This window comes from Buceros rhinoceros, unplaced genomic scaffold, assembly GCF_000710305.1.
Source record: "Buceros rhinoceros silvestris isolate BGI_N320 unplaced genomic scaffold, ASM71030v1 scaffold4490, whole genome shotgun sequence".
Taxonomy (NCBI): Eukaryota; Metazoa; Chordata; class Aves; order Bucerotiformes; family Bucerotidae; genus Buceros; species Buceros rhinoceros.
The window spans coordinates 1-22,116 of NW_010388865.1; the positions used below are offsets into that span (position 1 = coordinate 1).

General features: G+C 44.8%; 1 protein-coding gene across 1 annotated transcript in view; it reads right to left on the reverse strand.

Moving 5' to 3' along the window:
* Nucleotides 1–19: 19 nt before the first annotated feature.
* FANCD2 (Fanconi anemia, complementation group D2) overlaps nucleotides 20–22,116 on the reverse strand; it is a gene marked incomplete at its 3' end in the record, with an annotated part of 39,027 nt that continues 16,930 nt past the window's right edge. The window contains exons 18-42 of the mRNA XM_010131621.1: nucleotides 21,988–22,097; nucleotides 20,503–20,563; nucleotides 19,685–19,810; nucleotides 18,381–18,454; nucleotides 18,152–18,292; nucleotides 17,098–17,198; nucleotides 16,678–16,793; nucleotides 15,597–15,705; nucleotides 14,600–14,698; nucleotides 13,180–13,289; nucleotides 12,880–13,026; nucleotides 11,597–11,713; nucleotides 10,575–10,703; nucleotides 10,257–10,372; nucleotides 8,546–8,659; nucleotides 7,892–8,019; nucleotides 6,870–6,969; nucleotides 6,407–6,529; nucleotides 5,543–5,636; nucleotides 4,951–5,022; nucleotides 3,895–3,933; nucleotides 3,181–3,255; nucleotides 2,034–2,108; nucleotides 630–776; nucleotides 20–97 (exon numbers count right to left, since the gene is read on the reverse strand). Coding sequence (XP_010129923.1) covers nucleotides 20–97; nucleotides 630–776; nucleotides 2,034–2,108; nucleotides 3,181–3,255; nucleotides 3,895–3,933; nucleotides 4,951–5,022; nucleotides 5,543–5,636; nucleotides 6,407–6,529; nucleotides 6,870–6,969; nucleotides 7,892–8,019; nucleotides 8,546–8,659; nucleotides 10,257–10,372; nucleotides 10,575–10,703; nucleotides 11,597–11,713; nucleotides 12,880–13,026; nucleotides 13,180–13,289; nucleotides 14,600–14,698; nucleotides 15,597–15,705; nucleotides 16,678–16,793; nucleotides 17,098–17,198; nucleotides 18,152–18,292; nucleotides 18,381–18,454; nucleotides 19,685–19,810; nucleotides 20,503–20,563; nucleotides 21,988–22,097 — 2,601 coding nt within the window. The remainder of the gene's footprint in view (nucleotides 98–629; nucleotides 777–2,033; nucleotides 2,109–3,180; nucleotides 3,256–3,894; nucleotides 3,934–4,950; nucleotides 5,023–5,542; nucleotides 5,637–6,406; nucleotides 6,530–6,869; nucleotides 6,970–7,891; nucleotides 8,020–8,545; nucleotides 8,660–10,256; nucleotides 10,373–10,574; nucleotides 10,704–11,596; nucleotides 11,714–12,879; nucleotides 13,027–13,179; nucleotides 13,290–14,599; nucleotides 14,699–15,596; nucleotides 15,706–16,677; nucleotides 16,794–17,097; nucleotides 17,199–18,151; nucleotides 18,293–18,380; nucleotides 18,455–19,684; nucleotides 19,811–20,502; nucleotides 20,564–21,987; nucleotides 22,098–22,116) is intronic.

A 22,116-nucleotide genomic window follows, 5' to 3' on the forward strand; every position in this document is an offset into this window, starting at 1 on the left:
GCCCCCCGCGCAGAGGTACCTCAGCGGGGCTTTCTGCGGAGTCCTCCTCCTCCTCCGAGTCCCTCGCTTCAGAGGCTTGAGTCAGGATTTCTTCTCCCTACGTTGACCGCAAAAGACTGCAGTGAGCGCAGGCGAAGCAGCCGAAGCGTGGTGGGGTGGGACGGGAGAGAGCGGCATTCGTTACCACCTTGAAATACAAAGCCTTTGAGTCCAGACAGGTTTTGTTTAGACTGTCCTGCTTCTACAGTGAAGGATGAAGAAAACAGCCAGAACTGGCTTCTGTTAAAGCTGCACACAAGCGAGAGTGGGAAGAAGCTGTCAAGCGATGTCCACCTCTTCCCTGCTTTGTGTGCAGCCCTTTCCTCCGGGTGGAAGAAGGATCCCCCGTACCCAGTCACGACAGACACAAAAACCGACCCCTTTGGCGCAGGAGCCTCACTGCGGGGAAGCCCCCAGAGATGCAGGCCCTTAATCCTGAAATAAATCACTTCTTTCTGCGGCACCGCACGTAACTGTAAACACAGTCCACTGAGTTTGGCCTTTCAGCTCTACCCACACACGGGGTGAGTGTTACAGTGCTCCGGGCAAGATGAGCATTGTCCATTCCCCGGTTTCATTGCGATTCTCACCTGAAGGTCCCGATTTTTCAGGATGCCCACCCAGAACGCCTCCTGGCAGTGGTTGAACGCCAGCATTGCCTTCACCCGGTACACAAATTGTTCCAGTGACTTCTTCAGCAAAGGCACGTGGTTGGTCAGTCCGATGTCTTGGTGAATCTAAAGAAGCAGTACCACACGACTACGATCTGTTCTTCACTAAGAAGAACACTGGTGTCAACTCCTCCTCACACAAGTACGGAGCATTCATAGCGTACACTTATTTGCCCAGATTCACCTGCTGCCTTCTTATTCTGGCAAAACCGATCCGGCACAGAGACCTAATGGGGTTGCAGCAGATGCAAGAGCAGTGGTCAAAGAGGTGTTAGCTAACTGCAGTTACATGCTGACAGGGGCAGTGGGACACACACTTGAAAATGCCGGTCAAGTGCAAAGGCCAACACGACATCACAAGCTGCAGTGATGTCATCCTATTCACAAGATGACTGTGACCGAAGCTGGCACGAGGATTTCACTTTCACACATGAGAAGGGCTTTTTAGCATCTCCAGGACGTGCCAGCTTCCAGTTCTCCCTGCGCTGATAGCTGCAATGGCACGTTCTGACCTCCAGCTAGACTCTTCTGCCCCTGGTGCCAGCTCTGGACCAAATCGGGAGCTTGGGAAGCCGTGCTAGCAGCTGCCTTCCTCCTTTCACCTCCTTTGGCAAAGCTCCCTTCTCAGACGCGTGTTCTTGACCCTCTTAGGAGTCTAACAGGAACAAAGCAGCACACATGAAGTTCTTTGTAACTGCCTTCTCCCGTGTGATTCTCTCTCAGAACAAGCACTGGATCTCCATACCGTAACCAGGGTGCTAATCCTGTCCTTACTTCCCACCCCAAGTCTCCTGCAGGAAGACTGGCAGATTGGTTGCATGTCAACACCTACCTTCTTCCCCTCCCTCTGCCCTCTTCCCTAGTGTCAACATCATGCCAAAAGGCGCCTCAAGAGGACTGAGAAAGGTTTTCCCCTTGTCCACCTCCTGTTGCTGATTCTTCTGACTCACAAGGCTGCTATTCTTTGCAAAACTTCTTGCCCATATTATCAGTCTGGCATCCAGACTTTACGTAATGTCTCTAAGGTCTTAGCTTGTGTCCTCAGGAACACTCTCTTACAGATGCCACAACAATGATGTTGAGAACCTCTGTCCTAAAAAAGAGAAACCTAACTTGATCTGACATCCACGTCGGCCACTTTCCAGATGAAATACTTCAGCATTTGGGCCATTAACTAATGCTATTTCTCTTTCTCTGAGTTTTTACGTGTACACACTGCTGGAAGCCTGCAAGCAGAACCTGCCTATGCCCTGGAAAAGCAGTGGAAGGGAAATAAATCATTCTTAGGACAGGAATTTGTGCTGCAATTACAACTTATTTTACCTTGGAATGGCCACACATGTGATGAAGTTGTCTGGTACTCAGCTGCAAGGTTTTCAGCAAACTCTGCGCATCATCCTGCAATAAATACGTAGATCAGCAAATCATTCTCAAAGGATTTTTCCAAAAGGGTAACAGGAATAATGAAACAGTTTTGGTCCTAGCAATCCTTCAGAAAGGTTATGGAATAGGGATATGATGGACATATGCAGAAAACATCATCTGAACAAGATTAAGGCATAGGAAACTTGCACTGGGCACGTAAGTCAGGTAATAAAAACACAACCACGTGCCAAGCACTTTGAACTGAAACTGATTTTCAACCAGAATTTGGAATGAATATGCATCAGTGAAAGCTGGGCAATTAAGACAACTTTGTCACATCTTGCCTTGAGTACAGCCTTCTGAAATAGAGGAACCAGAGGAAAAGTGTAAAACAGATTGTGGCATTTGAGACACGCCCGCATGAACTCTGGAGATCAATCCTCTCTGTTGAGCAAATTCCGTGGCACTTTCTATTGTCCCCTGACAATGACTAGAGACCTGTTTGATAACCTCATTCCCTCAGACACCCATAAGCACAGATCTGACATGTACAGTAGGAAGGAGTTACCTATTAGAGGCAAGTTGTGGAGACTAAGCCAAGGAATGAGTTGCACTGGCAACAAAGCAGGGGGAATAAGTGAGCTGTTCTTGCTCATCATGTAGTGCATGAAGGTTGGCCTGTCCATCAGCGTGCATGCGTGTTGGACTGCTCAAAGCTCCAAGAACTATTGCAAAGACACCAATGTCACTGTCCATCTGCACTGCAAGCCCTCACCAACCTAACTGCTCACATGAGCTTCCTACTCTGTGACTGACACCTTTGTGGTAACAGCTTTTGAAGGTGATGGGGGTTGAAAGGGCTTCCTTTGCCAACAGTGAAGCCATCCAAGCAGAAGAGTGATGGCAAGTTGAGAAACAGTGATCTGTTTGCTGAGAGAGCACTGGACAGGAAGTAAAGAGGGCAGAGCACAGCTGAAGACATTAGACATGTTTGTCATGAAGTGTCACAAGTGTCGTGCCAACTAGACCAGAGACAGGAATCTCCTTCTAGCATCAGCCATGCTTCCCAACTGGTTCCAGACAGTCCTGTCTCCAAAAGGCTTACCCTGTGCTTTTTAAAGCTGTAGTCCAGGAGAGGCATGGCCAGCTTCAGAAATGCTTCTACAAAGAGACGGCCGTACTATAAAAGAATGATAAATATATCAGAACACAAATTTAAATTCCTTTTCAAAGAAGCATCACAAAGTCAGACAACATAATGACACATCCCTTCAAGCTATCCCAGAGACTGCTCTCACTTAGGAAAAGACTGTATTCATGTGAAGGCTGTACTGGAATATATGGCATCAGTGAAGGGTCCCACTTAATCACTGCAAAGAGAGGCTCAGAAGGACAAGGTCTCACTATTGTACACATCCCTGGTTTTATTCACTAGCCAACGGGGAATAACACTGAACTAACCACAAAATGTTAGAATCACTACATGTTTTTCTGGGTCCTAGCCAGAAAAGAGAGAATTACAGAGGGACACGTGATCTTTGTGGGCTCCAAGGGAGACCTGTCCGTTGTGATGTCTCCTCTCATTTGAAGTACCATGGGGAAAGGAGAGAGGGGAAATGGTCTTAAGTCGGTCATGCCAACTGCAGTAAGTTCACTGTGGTCAAGCCATACGACGAGGATTAGTGGAAGACAGTTAAAGGTATAAGAAACAGTATCTCCTTCCAGAGAATGCAGTAACTGCTCTGCTCCACTGGAGCCAATCCTTCAAGAAAGCTGGTACTTAAACTGCTCTCTTCAGTTATTTTGAATTCTCGCTTACCTTCAGGCAGATGCTGAGTATAGGCCTGCTGTCAAACACCTACTCAGGCAAGAAGAAAGAGACAGATCAGTCCACAAGTCTAAAGGAAACAACATCAGCACAGCAGTCAATTACAAATAGCCCTTCACCACAGGAACAGGCACAGAACACACGTGGGGGAGAGCTGTGAAGGTGCCCTGGTGCTGCTATGGATTGCAAAACAGAACCAGCTGGTCCAGCTCTACCCTTTATGTTCTCAGAGCACAGGCAGGGCTCCAGTGAATGCTGCTGTGTAGAAGAATCCAGCTCATTTCACCAGAACTCATAAGCTGATCTTGAAAAAGCTGGCCTTGCCAACCGTAACTTTGTATATGGTGAAAGCAAACAGTAATGATCAACCTAAGCAAGGAGAAAAGTGCAGCTGTACCTATCGCCTTCTGCCCAAACCATCATCCCACTCAGTGACGTTGTAGGTACCAACTCCAAAACTGATGGAGAGGAATTTTCATCCAGTGGGGCTGCCTCTGGAGTTCATCACCACAGGATGACACAAATTGTCAGCAGGATTCAAAGGACGAACATATGTTACCAGAAGATTAAGTGAAGCTGAGGGCTCTTGGGTAAGCACTGAATGCAGGTTGTATCAGGAACCCAAGCCTCTGTTCAGAGTATTACCCTGCCTTCAGCTGAATACATCAGGAAAATGTTTCCTTCTGTCAGATGTTATCCCAGATCTACCTGAAGGGTTTCTCCCACCTGTCTCTTCCACAGCTGGCAGTGGACTCTTGTCAGACACAAACCATTGTACTAGGGAACTGGGGTGTTTGTCCAGCCCTCCCTTACATTGTGAGAACAATGTTACTAAGATGTGCAGGCTGTAAGAATTAAGAAGTATTGAAGTGAAAGCTAAATGGAAACCCTTGTATACAGATTATAATAAAGCCATATACATATGGCTTTATTTACTACCTCCAGGTTGTTCCACTTCTTAGCCATACTTCATGTTTTTCCCTTATGCTCATGAACACTGGGCTTTGCTGGGAATCTGAAGGTAAAGTCAGAAAGAGAGAGCCTCACCTTGACCAAGTTAACAAGGATATGGAAGTTCCGCACGGCAATGTTCCACCGCAGCAGCTTCTCCAGTTGCACCTAATGGGATGCAAGGGGACAATAACCCAAGATGGTGTATTTCTTCTCACCTCGCTGGATGTTCTCTCAGTATTTGTTGTACCCAAAGCACTGTTGTTGTTGTTAAAGACAGAGGAGCAAAGCTTCACCACAGCAAAACCACTTTAGGGCAATTCCAGCCTGACCCATGCCCACACGGCTTAAAATGCTAAGAGTTAACACACACGCGTGCGGAGCAGCTCTTGGTTGCAAAGTGATTTTGTGCTCCCGTAGACCAACGGCACTGCTTAGTATTTTGCTGATTACCACTTGTTTTTTGGTTACAGCTTCCGACGGATTTGTTACATTTTTTACATGGTACGAACCAGAAAAAAAGGATGCTACTGTATGTTACCCTGTATATCAGTTTTGGCTGATGAATGAAGCTGTCTGACTGCATTTCCTAGACAAAGTTCAGACGTAGATTCCTTTCCAATTTATACATCTTCATTGTACATATGTCTCCTTCCCCTCAAAGAGTCCAGAGCAGTTATCTTCCTACCTCTCTTGAGTCTGATGGTTTCCCAGCTGGGATGCTTTTCACTGAACTCTCCAGCTGAGCCATCATTACTCTGAAGAATACTGGGAATGTCTGCCTGTGAAGAAAGTGAGACCAAAACTGAAAGCTAGCTCTGAGCATCTAGATTGGCTTCTTGTCACAGAGCAACGTGGAAAACTTGAAGGTTACCCAGGCTGGGCATCCTTCTCTATAGGAAATCATAGGAGACTGACCTAGGACTCACAAGCATGCCTAGCCCAGCCTCATGGCCCAGACAAATGGATAATCCTGGCAAGTCACTACCACTTCCCCAGTATGAACCACACGTAGACACCACCCGCTGCTTTTCAGCTCTAGGTGACGCACCACAAAAAGGTTTGCAGCTCTCAGCATAGGATGATTCTGGTGGTTCCAGAGTGCAGAAACTTTGGCTATCCCTGTGTGATCTGTGCTTCCAAATTCCTGTGATAGGAGCAGAAACACCCTGAGTGTGCTTTTGCACACTGCATACCGGCCCAGGATTGTCTGCAGCCACCCCAGGCCTCTGAGGCAGATTTTTGGAGTCCTTTATACCACCACAGTAGCACAGAATGCGGCAACAGATCTGACAACACAGAACAGTTCATTGTTTGTGACCCATTTTAACTGGAGAATGAACTTCACAGAGTTAATACACAAGGCTGTTCCACTTGACATGTATTAATTTGCTGCATACTCCCAGAAGAATGTTTACAAATGTCCAGAGTAGTCCACAGCACTACTAACACGGAACCGTCACAGTCCACAAAATAAGAAAATCAAGCATTAAAAAGCAGAAACTGCCATTGTGCATCTAATGAAAGTCAAAGTCTCTATGGATAAAAATACCTGCTTAGTGTAGGAAAAGTAGAAGAACACCCATCTTTGGGAGAGTTGATCAGTTCAGGAACACCAACACTGGAGATTTCTTCTATAGCTTTCAAGATGTTATCTGTGTGCTCCAGGTAGACACTAAATCCAAAGCCAGTTTAGTTCCTCAGTAAATATCAGGCAGAATAACAAGTTATAATAACAAGCAAGCAGCAAACATCTAGGCCAACACGTACAGATGTGTTGATGTACGAGGGCAAGCTAGAGTCTAGCAAACATGAGTTCCAAACACTCTTCCATGGCCAATGGCTAACAGAATTCTTCCCATCACTCGCTGCCTTTCAATGCAGCGGAAACAGTGCTTTAGGCCAAACTGTGCAAGTGTGAGAGTTATGACCGAGAGGAGTCATTCCCCTCCAGCAACAATAATTATTAGAAAAAGAGCGTCTCGGCATGCTTGAGACACTGGCTTGAGCCTCACCAGAGCAAAGTATGCAGTGCGCTGTTGAACTGGCTGCCCTTCTCTCGGTCTCCGCTGGGCTTCACCCATGACTGGCAGAGGAACTGCTTTGCTAGTGAGGCTGCAAAAGGTAAGGGGTAACGTACTGAAGGAAGAATCCAAGGCAGTTTCCTTCTTTGCCTTCTATAAAGGCAGCGTGTCCAAATGGCCTTTTGAAAGATCACAATATCGTTACCCCTAAATATGTCTGATCTTTGGTCAGTCAGAACACATTTCCCCACAAAGACATATATCACAATAATACAAAAAATATAAATTATATTAATGAAATAATAAAATACATGCACATCCAGCGTGTTCGTGGTCTGGAATACCTTGATCCACCTCTGGCCATTTCTCCCTGACAAACTTAAGTTCAGCACTATTTGTTTGGTAGCTCCTACGGTGTGCCAACTGCTTGATTTTATTTAGGGCAATATGCAACCCTCAGGGCAGCCATTTCTAGAAATGGAATTCCAGTAACAAGGGACTTTACATTTATGACTATAGTACCGTGGCAAAAAAGTCAACAGGCAAGTTTAAAGTTTACAATATTACTTAAATCAAAACAGCTAATAAACCTGTTAGTCTCCTGCAGGAATGTTTAAAACCAGGAAATTATTAAAATTGGAATTCTTTGCCACACTCATGGGCAGTCCTCCCAACATGCAGCCGTTTGAAATAATAAAATAATCTCAAAGTGGGGAATTTACAATTCTGAGTAGCTAGGGGGATCCGAGAAGGACAAATTCTACTCCTAAAATTCTAGAACTGTTAAAAGATGCGAGACTGTGATTTTTAACAATCACAATACCAAGGAGGTTCCAATATATTTACTGCTATTTTTTTCATTCAGTGCTAGGACTGTTCACCCAGTGAGATGACTAGGATACAGAAGGAGAATTTCTCCCTCAAAAGACGCACTTCAGAGAAGGATCCCAAGACTTACAGACAAAGGACAGCAATGAAAATTAATCTGAGATTAGAAGTTCTTCACTCATTACCCATTTTCTCTTTCTTCCAGCCAGCCATTGGTTTCTCAGCAACAGCAATCAGGAGCTGAGTGAGGATGAATGCACAGTGGAAGCTGGGAACGCTCTGTTGGAAGTTCAGTAGGTACTGAAAACTCTCACTGGGGATGAGAGGAAAGGGAAAAGGTGAAAACACTGTAGATAAGGTAATCTCCCAGAAACCCGTAAATAAAAAGGAAGTATTAGACAAGCTCAGATCCAAGGTTTCCCTAGCCCAGTATTTTGTCTCTGGCAGTGCCCTTCTGAAGGAGGGGTAGTCAACCACTAGACTAAAATGAGTCACTAAGAAATTTTTCTTAAGCCCCAGTCACTTTAAATCTAGCAACACCTTTATACACTGCTTTCATCTAGTGTTCCTGAATTTTAACTACCCAGAACAAATTAATTCCTCTGTGACTCCTAATAATCTCCTAGTCTCAAATAGCACACAAATGAGTGAAATCCAACACAAATTTTATAATCCAGTAGGTTTGACTGCACTGCCATTCAGCTAAATACAAAGCTCTGCGCAGGTAGTATGGTCTCTACGAGAGCGCCCAAACACCCATTTACCCACAATGCCCACACAAAACAGGGGAAACTGCTTGAAATTCATCCCTTTCAGAGCCTGGGAAATACTGATTCTACCTTATCAGCTCCTCAAGAAGAAGAAACTCTGTCTCTCCTGGCTTCAGCCTCTCTGCAAGCACCTGGAGAGCTGACCTTTGCAAGTCAGTATTTTCATGCTGAGAAAAACCATTCCTGAAGGGAAAGGAAAAAAAAAAAAAAATCTAGTTCATCATCAGATTAGAAGGAAGAGAGGCATAAAACGCAAAAGCGTATCTTGGCATATTTTTTGCAACAAGAAAAATAAAGAAGCTGAATATGCGAGAAGAACTCTGCAATATGAAAGTTATTAGGTGATAAGAAAAAGGAAAACTGATTTTGACAGCAAATGGAGTTCATACAGACTTTATCTTTTCCAGGGAATGCAAAACTGTGTGCACACACAATACTTACTTCTGGTTAGACTGCAAACCTGGCAAGGTCATTTCACATAAGGAGACCCATATATACTAAAACAATGCTACGCAGACCTGAAAAAAGAGGATGTCTAATGACAGCTGCTGCGCAAGTGCAGTGATAGTGTCTGGTTGCCTCTTGAACAACAGGTAGGAAAACTGTAGAAATCTTCATTAGTTCTTCGAACTACCAGTGTCTGAAATCATTCAGTGAGGATACGAGTTCTGGAAAGGCTCAAGTGCACCCACATTCTAGATCTATAGACTGAATATATGGACTTGATAATGGTAAGGTGCAAGTGCATCTTTAACACACAAGGCAATTAACAATCACTAATATAAGGCGGCTTGATTAAAAGTATGTAAAGAGAGTTGTAATATCGTTGTTGGACCTAAGTGGCTGGACAGCTAGTCCCAATATATGGCTGCCTGACCTAAAGCAAAACAGAATTATGTTACTCTCTATCCAGACTAAACAGCACAACTGGTCTTGAGCTGCCTGTGGTTACACAGTGGGTCAGGTTCAGATGGGTACACTCAGGAACAACCAACATTCCCACTGGCTAATGAGAAAATGACCAAACCAGGAACAGTCAGGAGTGGCTCTGGGTCACTGAGGCTCCAGCAATGGCCAACAGGAGAAGCAAACCTCAGACATCACATGCTTGTCACACAATCACTACTGGTTTGTTTGGGTTTTTTTTTTTTTTTCCAAATATGGAGGTAAACCACTTCCCGCAAACAGATCTAAATTAGGCTTCAGGAAAAAACTTCTGTGATGCTGTCCTGGGTTATATTAGCAGATGCAGAGGTCAAATCCAGGTTGCACGGGCACTGTTGAGTTTGGCACTTAGGAATTCAGTTTGAGTGCACCAGCAGCACTGGCTTCTAGTCAGTGAAGTATGCATTCATCCTTACCCACTGGCAAAAGAAATTCTTTCATTGCTCAGCATTCCGGCAATTTAGCCAAGGATGAGGGGATTTACTGGGAAAGAAATGCCAAGATCCCTAGGCAGAATGGGAGTTGCACAACTAAGTGTGCGAGTACACTGCCTCAGCTGATCTTGATCCAAAACCACACTGAATTCTAGCCAGTTCAGTGCCTCATCAAGCATTTGCTGTTAATCACCTACAGTTTTGGTTCATCTCAGGATCAGGCAATGAAGCTTGACATAACTATGAAGCGCTGTAAAGTCTCCAGCCACTGCAGTGTGTTGTTCTGCGTGGCTGACTGGCCACTTGCTGGGTACAAACACTTTAAAGAAAAGGAACAAGAGGAAGCAATAAACAGACTATGCTCATTTTAGGCAACCATATACTCTTTTGTTTAAACTCACCAAGCAAAAAGGGAGCGAAAAGTTAGTAACAGCTGTTGGTAACAAGAGGACATCAGCTGGTGCTCCTGGATGTCCACTTCTGGGTCACCTTCCACACCCCGATTTTGTACAACTGCCTTTAATACAGAACAAATAATTCATTAAGTGCTATTCCAAGGGGAGATGATGGCACAAAAGTCCATTTCTGTAAATTTCATGTTGAAAAAAAAAACAGAGTGAAGAAAACAAAGCCACTCTCTTCCACAAACAAAACCAAAAATACCTTTAAAGGTGACAAAACTTGATAGTTTTTTTGAGTCAAAATTGCTGCCTACTGACCTGGAAGTAGTTGTGCATGTTCTCCATGTGATTACACAATGGCTTCAGTAGCTTGACTACACATGCAGCAACTTCCTTGGGGGATCTCTGACACAGGTGGGAAAAGCCAATATTCCTGTAGCCTCTTTCCTGCAGCAAACCCAGAAGATTAAAGTCACTTCATCAGACTTACTTGAGAATAACTTCACATCAAGCGCTACCTCTTAGACTGCTTCCAGGCAATGCCATTCCTGATGTCATACTGTCAGGAAGGGTCACAGCTAAGAAAGCTGGTTTCTGCTGAACAACCAGCACCAACTCAGACAAATGCATTACATTCGATGGAGAGAATAACACTGATGTAACACATAGCTCTTTTATAGAATCACAGAATCATTTAGGTTGGAAAAGACGTTTAAGATCATAGAGTCCGACATTTTGTTCAAACGCTAAGAGAAGGCAGTCTCTGCATGTGGGAATTAAGATAAGTAGAGATACATGGAGAAAGAACACTGAATATGATGGAGTCCATCAGGTTGTAGTGAATTTCTCATAGTTTAATGCAGTGGCCCACACATGTTTACTTTCCTCCTGAAGCCAGGAATGCAAGGAGCCATTGCACCTGGGGCGTTCTAAGGACTGCAGAAAAAGCAAAAACACGGATTCAGCAGCTTCTGTTGGATGCAGCAGCCGTCTAGCCTGCCTAACCCGAGCTGCTTCTTGAACAGCAGAATGAGTCTCCCCAAAAAGGGCTAGGGAAAGGGTCACTTAAGTCTTGAGGCTACAAGCCTTTCCCTCAGTTATATACTCCTTTCTGGGATATGCAGACAACCAGATGCTTGCAAACTCTTCAGTGAGGGAAGTGGCACAGATGTCTCTTGAAAGAGCAGGTGCTGCTCTGACACACAGCTCGGTGTCAGACTTCCATTTAGCTCTTAGGTGAAAATAACTCTGAAAAACATTTCTCCTGGGAAAGACCCGGAGGCCACTGATGTGCTCTGCCTCAGCCCAGGTCCAGAGCCGCTGGCTGCTGCTGTACTTGCCTTTGGAAAGGGCACTCTCCTGGTGGAGACTGGGCTCAGCACGTGTTCCAGCTTCCAGCACAGGTCATCCAGAAGGAAGCCAAGCTCAGCAGGCCCCAGCTGCACAACTTCACGAGCCTGTAATTACAAGAACAGTCAGTCCCAGGACCCAGATGTAACTGTAATGCCTTGAAGCTCAGGTTAACCCCTCCATTTCCAGATATGACCCCTGGCTTAGTTAACCTCAGCCAGGGACCTGTCTGGTAGATCTACGGTTTTATGTCTTCCTCATTGCAGGTATGGGGCATTGGTCCTGGTTACTGCAAGCGTGAAGCAAACCTGGCACTCTGTACACAGCTGAGGCAATGTCACTAACACTTAACTACTGAGACAGAACTGATTTATATACATTGACACTGAAAATAAGCTCCTAAGGATAGGAAGAGGTTTAAGCCCAAAGAGTCACAAAATTCACCAGCTGAGTTATAGTCAAGTAATTTAAAGTAACACCACATAGCCCAAGAGACTTGTCACACAGCTCTCCAGCTGGCCTGCAACCTGCGTGCAGAGACAGCTGTCCTTGGAGCAGGCCAGGCTGTACCCAGCCTGCCATGGCCTTTCCACATTTTATGAATCTTACTGTAGCCTAACAAAATTAGACACCAGATGGACTCAGACTGCCTACAAATAAGGTAACAAAATTAAGCGCTTCTGCTTTCCCCTTCCATGCAGTTTTATGTAAGCTCCCAGGTGATAAACAGGGCACTGCCACTGAGGGCACATCCACGACACCAGACCCACATTTGTGCCTTTTTGCAACATGGGCTTTACTTAAATGTCAAAGGTCTTTTTAATAGGCAAGCTGCCTCTTAGTGTATTTAACATCCTACAGCTTAGGAGGGTTCAGTACTGTACTGGTTTTGGCAAGGATAGAGTTAATTTTCTTCAGAGTAGCTAGTATGGGGCTATTTAAATATTTAAACCAAATTATTAAATATTAGTGCCCCTTTCTTTCCATTAGGTCTATACATGTTATACTGCATCTTTTTTCCTTTTGTGCAACATTTATATAACTTTGGTTTTAACCAAATGCTACACTACATCTCTTCTGTTCTCAGGAAAGTCCCTTTTACCTCAGTGCCTTGAAATTCTTTAGATTCTTGGGGGGCAAATTCTATCCTGGTAACTGGAACAACATATCTTAACAACGATCTGTCCATTTTAATGGAGCAGAAAGGGCTGAGGCCATAGAGAGAGGCAGTTAGACAAAGCGTTTCAGAACGATTGCATGGTGTTCGATTCACCTCCGTGTGCATCTCTGTGTCCAAGACAGACTTTGTCAGCAGCCCGCAGTGCAGCACAGTGAACACTTCGAGGTCTAACTCACGGAAGTATGGGCGATAGCTCTGCAGCTGTGCCAGAGGATTTCCTGCCTCTCTCTCAGCAGCAGTCTGAAAAGTAAATGGTAGAATTAAGGTTGCAACCTGCAAGACTATAAAACTCTCTAGCTCAAATAAAGCCATTTATTTCACACAAACTTCTATATTTTGAGCCAGGTTGAAAAAGACTAAGAAGAATTCATGGCAGCTAGTAGAGAGACCTACCTTCTCCAGCTCAGAGAGCTCAGTGTCAGGCTGGTTTCCCTCAGAACTGTCATCTGCTTGAGAACGATCTGCAGAGCCAGCTTTGCTGCTATCAGCCTTTCTCTTCCTTCCTTAAAGAGGAAAGCAACTTCAGAAAAAAAAAGGCCACACCATGCTCAACATTAGCATGTGTTGGCTAGAGAGCACCTGCAGCCAGGGAAAAGGCACAAGCTGTGTTTCAAGCAGCCCTAAGAAACCATGGAGCATGCAGAGGTTGAGTGTCATCCATAGCCAGGATCACGGTTCAAAAGAGCCAGATGTTCCCCCTCAACCAGCTTCCTTCTTATAAAATCACAGTAAGAAATGAAAGCAGTTTAAATTACTGTTCTTACTGTAATTTAAACATTATGAAGTGATTGCAAAAATGAGTGGGACATAATCTTAAAAAAAATGCTGGAACCAAAACTGAATGTTTCTTCCTTGGACACGGTACTGAGAAAGGAGAGGACCAGCGGAAGGAAGGCAAGACACAACTATAGAAGGGCCTTGCAGGGATGCCCAGCCAACAGCAGAGTAACTCAATGAACTTGCAACAGACTTCACTGCTGACAATGGCAGGGAGAGTCTCATACTTGCTGCACTATGTTGCAGAGAGATCAAAAAACCTACATTGATTACAGGTAATTGCACAGCAAACAGACAGCCAGTAAGTGACCAGGGCCAGGTGACATTCACACAAGGTCCCCAAAGGAATTAAAACATGACATTTCAGAACTGCTGGCCACTTGCCACAGTAGAAACTGTTTTTACACCAGGAACTATTGAGGAATTGGAGTAGTGCTTTCTTGGACTGAAAGTTTGTTAGAGGAGAAGCAGCAAAGGGTAGTACTTAATGAGCACTTTTCAGATGGAATCAGCCACTGAGTACTTGAGGAATCAGTTTTATTCAACTTCAGAAGTAACCTGGAAAAGGGACCACCCAGGAAAACAAGGAAGAATGAAGCGTTTTCTTGGGCAGCGGAATCATGACAAGGTTCCCGAGATCCAAGGTACAACCTAAAGGTCAGGGATTTTCAAGGCAGCTCAAGCCTCAGGTTCAGTACCAGGCAGCTGCATGAATCTGTCAAAGGCAGAACAACTTCCTGCTGCACAAAATACTTCAGCAGGTGAAAACAGTCAGTGAAAGCCCTGGATTTTCACTGTAAAACACTAAGCATCAGCTTTCTTAAGGGGATAGACTATCCAATACCTGTGTGGAGCAGGATACTTTTACATCTCTGCTTCAGCTGCAGCAGGAGTTGATTAGACAAGATTTCAAGCTAGATAAACCTTCCCAATAATGCTGTGCTTTACGCACTGACAGGTGCAATGGCTGCAGTGCAATATGCCACTCAAACCCCACATCACATCTGTTTGCTTAAATGTTTTAAACTTTCTTTACCATTCCTTTTTCTCACTGCACCAACAGTGTTAATGGACGGTACGGCCTCCGGGGCTTCAGAATCAAAACTAGCTGGTGGTGGGACATAGCCAGGGGTTGCTGAAAGAGCCAAAATATAGAAAGTGGGTTAGTTCAGCTCCCGAATGACAAAATACGTATCTAGAGGAATTACCATACATTTCACCGTGCTGGTGAACATCCCTCTGCTCTTATGCTCTAGGCCCATTTAGCTCCAATTAGTGTTATTGTATGTCTGCACTGCAACGGAATTACAGCTCTTTGCATTCCTCCAGCAAGGGAGGATAACAAGTGCTCAGTGCTCCTTGAACATTTATTTGTCCATGAAGGTGAAGCTTAAAGGGCTGTTCTAGCAAGTCTGGGCCCTTTCTGTGCTGGCCTTATAGTGCTCTCGGAGCAGCAGAAAGGTGTTGAGGCTGCACTTTATTTCAGATGCTGTTGGTCTGTTGGTTTACAAACACAGCTCTCAATGGATAGCTTGTCTAAGGGTATGTGGAAGGTGTTCTTCAATATGTTTATCTTATCAAAGGCCTTTTCACTGCTGCCATGTCTGTGGCAGCCTGTGTTAGCTGCGTCCATCGGCCTGGGACAGAGTATCCAGGGTCTCCATGCTGGGCTTTAGTTGCCAGGCAGGAGTAATTCATGGGCCCGGAGCAGCTGGAGGCAGCAGATGCTTATTAATAGCCCTTAACAGCTTGTTACAACCTGAATACTGGAGAAACACAGTTTAGGACAGAGGCTGATTTACCATACTCAGGCAGGTTCTGCCAAGTCTGCCTGGGAACAGTCAAAGCCATGTCAGGTGACTGGGAAGGTCAGTCTGGACTCAGACAAATTGAAAACAACTGTCTGTGCAAGACTCCAGTCCACTGTAAAAATGCAGTATGTGTCACCATATACTTTCTCCATTGATGCGTAAGCCAATCCCTTTCACTTCACAGCTGGTACAGGCCCAGAACGTACAAACGTTCATACTCACCTGCCAAGCATTTTCCCAGCACAGTCTGCAGCTCTGTGATGTTCTGTAATCGAATCAAAACTTTCCCCTTCATCTCAGCGTCCTGTTGCTGGCAAAAGGCATTTACAACCTAGAGATACAAACCAAACTCGCTGACTTAGGGAGATTTGTACCCATTGTTTCTACTTTTTATTTTCTGAATAACATCCTCAAGTCCTGAATAAGCACAAAACACAGCACAAGTGGCCTGTATGACCAGATCTAGACTGCAAGAACAAAGCTCTTCAGAAGTCCATGAGAACATGGATATAATTGGTGCAATCTACAAAAAACCAACAGAGCAACACCTACAGGACTAATATTAACTGAACAAGAATTAGCAGACAGCACCTTGCCAGGTTTTTGTGATGCTTGTGGCTCTGGAGACCTCTTAGCACTTCCCAGGTCTGCCAGGAAAGAGGAACAGGGAGGACTGGGGATGTGGAATGTTATCAGAACAACCCCAGCAGGGAACATTCACACTGACCATTGATGTTACCAAATCCATGGTCCAAATCTGCCTGAAGGCAGTGCATTTCACCCTTCTATAAGCTCACAGAGGTATAGAACAAAGTGCACAATCACAACTGAGTTTGCAAGGGACCCAAGGAAGCCTCTAGTCCAACATCCTACTCAAAGCGGTGTTAGCTAAACAGGTTGTCTAGAGCCTTTTCTAGTAGTGCACTGAGCACCTTCAAGAAAGGCACAGCTTCTCTGGAAGTGAAGCACAACCTTCCTGTTAGGTAACAGAAAACGGCAGTAAAAGAGCACAGCATGCCCTCACACCAAAATGTACTGGTGTACAGGCTGCAGCTGAGAAGCAGCTGGAAAACTCCCATCAGCAAGGCAGTCCTTTCTGTCCAAGAAAGCAGAGTTGCTGCTAGCAGCAGGATAAAGGATAAATTATAACAAAGAGAACACAGAGGTCACCAGAACCTTACTGGAGAAGGTTTCAAGAGGCAAGAAACTTCTTCAGCAAGAATTGCACCCCTGAAGCCAGGGTTAGTGTTTGTAAGTGCTACTCCTCAGACACTCCACAACCTCCAGACAAGGCTCTACTCACCTCACGAAACCAGTTGAGAGCAAAGAACAAGAGTGAGCACAGAAATTCCCGTTCCTGCTTGGATAAAGAGTCTAGCTTCCCTTCAACCTCCAGGTCAGTCAGGTACAGGGGGCAACCTGGGATAGAGCAGGAAGAGAACATGTTGAACTGGGTTTGCTACTCATCCTTCAGTCTTTGCATGGACAAAGTCTCTTACGAAAGCCTGTGTCCATTCCAAGGCTATTTGGAGTCAGCCTTGTCAGCCGCTCCATCCCCAGGCAAAGCAATTGCCTCCCCGCCTCCCTTCCACCCTGCGGGCAACAGAGCATCTCAGCCCCTTCGCAACCTGCACAATTCTTCCTGCAGCTGCAGGAAGTCTTTGCAGATCTGTGACAGGAACAAGCCAGACTGACGCACTCTATGAAAGGTCCATTCCCATACCTAATAAGGCATCGATCTCCTCCAGGCTTCCACTGTTTTGCTCTCCAGTGTAGAGCCTCAGCAATCGGAAACAGGGTGACAGACATATTGGTGACACTACCCTGGGCGGGGGAGGGTGGAGAGAGAAATGGAGTGGGTCTTGTGTTTTATATAGCTCCAGAATGCCCATCACTTCTCCATTAGTCCCTATGTCCTCCCCATTCCACCTTGCTTGTGCCTTCTATTTTGCTTCTTGCAGGTCCCAGCAACACAGAGCAGAAATGCACCATCAGGTTAAAAAAAATAAATTAAAAATTGGTGACCCCCAGTTTTCTGGAAAGGCATGAAAGGACAGGAAAACTGCTGTAATGGACAAAAAATGTGGTCAGATTTATTTCTGGTAGAAAAGCAAAGCCGAATAACTCAGAAGAAACTATACAAAGCTGCACAAAAGACAGCTGTGAGCAGTGGAGAAACCTTCTTGAATGTTTTGTTGCATGTTGCTGCTCACATTCTGTGTGAGGGAAAATTAAAAATTTTTTCCACAGAGGCATGTAAAGTAGCTGCATTTTATTTTGAGGTGATCATGTCTTTTTTTTAAGCACAATTGAAATCTCAACAAAATCTTATAATAATGAATTATGCAGCATATGAAGGTGCCAGTTAAAAAAAAAAAGCCTTTCATTATTTTTAACTTTGATACCCTTCTGCTTAATTGGATGTTTTTATTTCTTATGTGCTACCTCAAAGTTGCCCGTCCATCTCAGTACGGCATTCAGTATCACCATGACACTGGAAGAGCTGCTGATCTCATATGACAGATGGGAAACAAGGCAGATGCAGCATGACTTGCCCAAAAGCACCTGAACAGCCTAAGCCAGAGCAGACTGCCAGAGCCCAACCAGCATATACCTCTAGACCTGTCTGACGGCAAGAGAAGAAAAAAAATACTGGAAATTCTCTGACCAGCTTCTTCTCAGACACTTTGGCAGGCAGAGCTGATAGCAGTGAATTACACCAAACACAAACAACTCCTTTAATTGTGGGATGACTGCACAGCTAGGTGACAAAGTACCTTTTATTTTGGTTACTCGTTCCACCAGTGAGGCTGCCAAGCTCACTCTGTGACAGCAATGGTAACAGGTTAATAGCAATTGCACCCTGACTTTCATCTTCATCCAGATTATACAGGGACTTCACTGGCAACAAGAACGAACTGCAAGGAAGGACAGACAAGCTCTTACTAACAAAGGTGGTTCTCAGTGACAGAACCGTTACAAACTCTTAGCCTGTGGTTAGCATACCCATCCATGATGGGGTTGAGATCCACCACAAAGTCACTCGGAAAGTGCTCCACCAAACTCTTCCCAAACTCCTCCTATAAAGTAAAGAAAAAAGAAAACTTGCTCAGCACAGGGGCTCATTGAAGAAAGCTTCAACAGCAGCAGTGGAAAATGCAGATGGTATAAGGCCAAGCAAAAATAACCTGGAACAGTCACAGCAATGAAGCCTGCAAGGAGACCAAGGTCAGCCTTTAGAGACGAAGCCAGGATATACGGCTAAGCACACACAATTAATTTCTTCCCTGGTCTTTTTTCTTCCCTGTCTTCAAGTTCTGCAGTGCTGCAGAGAGGGAAGCAGCCATGGGAAGTTCTCTGTCCTCAGAGCTCATCAGAATGAAAAGTCTATAAAGTGCTGGCAGTTTTATTTCATACAACATGTCCCACATATTTTACATGCTTACATTGTTGGAAACAATTAAGGAAGAAGTAATAGATGTGACAGAGTCTGGACAATGAAAAAAGTCTGCAATGAAGTGAGGAGGACCTTAGCTTGCTTTCACATTTCAGTCTTGCAAGGAAAAAGGAGAAGCCCTCCTTCCCTGGCTTTTCGTCCTTGGAGCACTCAGCTGGACCTCAGGAAACTGGCATTCCTAGCCCTAGGCACAGAGCTGTTTAGAGTGACTGCCTGGCCACCTTCCCTCGTTCTAGCACCCGGTTCCTCCACCCTGTAACCAGCAGGTACAAGGAGCACTTGTGCCACAAAGAGTGGTCAATTCCCCAGCAGCCCCTTGATGCTCTCCTGGGCTCCCAAGGTGACTCACTACCCTCCTGGCAGGCACAGCACACATACAAAAGGACTCCTCAGCAAGAAGAGCTGTCCAGTGGCCTTCACGAATCTCTTTCCGTAAATTACTGTGGCTCTTCCACATCCTTAGGCATCAGATTGGCTTCTGGTCAGGCTGTTAAGGCTATTTCAATACTGCATTTAAAGTTCTGTCAGATTCTATTTTTATCTATGAAATTTAAAAGCATGCTCTAAAATGTCATTTAATTTCCTTTAAAAGGCTCCCCTGTTATCATATAAAAGTTCACATAAAGGAAGCTGTTAAAGCACAACGAGGAATCTGCCAAATAAAAACTGAGAAAGCTGAAAGAATATTTTTGTACTGGATCAATCCCTTACAGGACCTTAAGCATGCCTAGAATAAAAAGAGTACTCAGCCTGGAATGAAATCCTCAAATCAACTCTGTCATGCCAATGCCTGAAAAAAATGTTCCTGAAGGGTTCATTTAAATGATTAAGCCCAAACTACTCAGCAACATACCAGGAGCTGCAAGTCCAAATTCCCCTTCTGCTTCTCGATCAAACTGGCGAGTTCATCATAGTACAGAGCCAAGACCTCTGGTGTTTGCTCACAGCAGAAGCCCACAAGGTCCAGCAAGGTTGAGAGCTGAAAGGAGAGAGAGCAGTCTGCATAAATCGGATGGTAAATGGATCTAACTCAAGCTTTTACCATGAGTCCCTTTTATGCTAATTTACTCTGATACATATCCAAAGCTTCATCTCCAGGGAACCGCCCATGGTGGCTGGTCTTGCAAAGACACAGTTTTAAAAAGGAACATGGGTCTCCTACAGTCCTGGCCCAGCTCCACCATGAAGTAACACTAAAGTCTGCCCAGGACCACCCTCAAATAAAATACCAACCTAGAAGGTTCTTCAATAGGAACTAAGGAAAAGGACCAAGGCTAGGCCAACCACGTACAGCAGAAGTACTTTCTCTTGGTGGCCTAAAAGGCACTACTGTCAAGCTGAGAGGAAGGCGAAGGTTGCCTTTGGCTCACTGGAGCAAACTGACCTGTTTCTTTGCATGTGCAACAATGTCTGGACAGAAGACTTTCACTAGATGGCTGCAGCACTGCTCGTCTTAGACTAGCAGCAGGCAAGACCAGCAGGTACTGTCTTAATACAGACCTGTGCTTCTCCAAACCATTTCACTGTCAATGCTCTGCTGTCAATGTACACGAATGCCAGGCTCAGTAAGGCTGACTCCCAGACACACACGCTACTCCCATTAAGACTGTCACACCTCCTTGCTGACCATATCCTCCCTCTCTCCCACACTGCCCTGTTCTGGGTACTCACCTGGCCATCACACTCGCTGTTCATATCTGGTCTCTCCAATGAACTGTCGTCTCTTTCATTTCTGAAAGGAATTGATAACCTTGCTTTTGTGACATGACACTTAAGAGATGGTAAAACCCATCAAACACACAAGGTTGTCTATCCAGAAATTGAAGAATTACGCATGAAAAGGATGTTCTTTAGAACACTATTAGGAAAAGACCTGCTGCTGTTAGGACCTTCAGGACAAGACTCAAATGTCTTCTTCAAGGATATGCTTTTATTAACCTGTTGAAACCTAAGCGCTCTAGTCATCCCCTCTTCTGAAAGCCATGGAGACTCACCTTAGCATAAGCCTAATATCTGTAACTGTAAATCAGGACAATACTCAGAATTTCAGCTGCTTACTTACAGGGTTCAGAAAGGTACTTTTTCCTCTGATAATTTGGTTTTCAAGTCTGTCTCCTGCAACCTTTTTCTAAGGAAATCTGACAGGATGCCCATAAGGTACACAATGATCCATTGTGATGCAAAGATATTTCTCAAGTGCCAGCAGACAGATTTTCCCCATGCATTTGGGTCAGACTTGGGTGGGAGGGAACTTCTCTACAGGTCAAACAAGCAGATTCCCTGGGAATTTACTCCTTTTTCCGAGGCACAGAACATGCTCCACCTGCTGGGATCAGTGTGCACTTTACTTGGCAAACTCCCTGCCATGAAGGTGCCTTGATGCACTGATAACCCCACAGGCTCTTCCGGGATTTTTTCCCCCCTTGTAATTCTTATTTTAAGATTTTATAAATCTCCTCTTGAAATAGCTGTATTACCACACCCTGCTTAGATCTGAACTGGTGCCTTTAAATTATTAAGTCTGATGTCAGTGCTATGGGAGCGACCATAAGGAATTCCACTGACTAGGGGCCGGGAGCTAAACCGGGCATTTCTCTTAATGTAACAACAGCAAAAGCATTTTATTAAGAAGAGCTAAATAATGCTTCCTCACACCACTCAAATCTTTACTTTCCAAGTGTTTTACTCTTAGCCACAGCTCCTTCCAGGAGTTTGCCTGGTTTACCAATGCTGTTTATAAATTATTTACAGAGCACATTGGAGATTGTCATGCCACTGCCCAGCACGGCAGTAACAATATTTCTCCTTACTTCTCTTTTAGATTTCCCTGTACTTAAACATAGAGCACATTAGGTTCTTCACCCTAGTATCAGAAGCTGATCTGCAGTCAATCAGATCTTTGTCCAAGCAATAGGCCTTGCTGGTGCTCGTCAAAGCATCTGTGAACAGGCAATAACAAGACATTCAGGAAGCCTGTTAGACTAGCAGCAGGTGAGCAGCACTGAACGCCGCAGTCTGCATAGAAGCGTTTGAGGTTCCCAGATTTGATTGAGATGTGCATGCACTCGAAGGCAATGCCCCCCTTTCTTTGTTCCACTCCAGGTTTGGTTTGAACTGAAGGCATGTTAAATTAATCTTCATTACATCCTCTCTCACCTTTTTAGTGCCACACTGCCTATCATGGTAACAGCACCAATAATCCCCATTTGTTTATGGTTGGGAGCTGTGCTGGAGAGCCACTTCCTGATCACCATGTGCATGTCATCCTAAAAAGAAAGACACGGA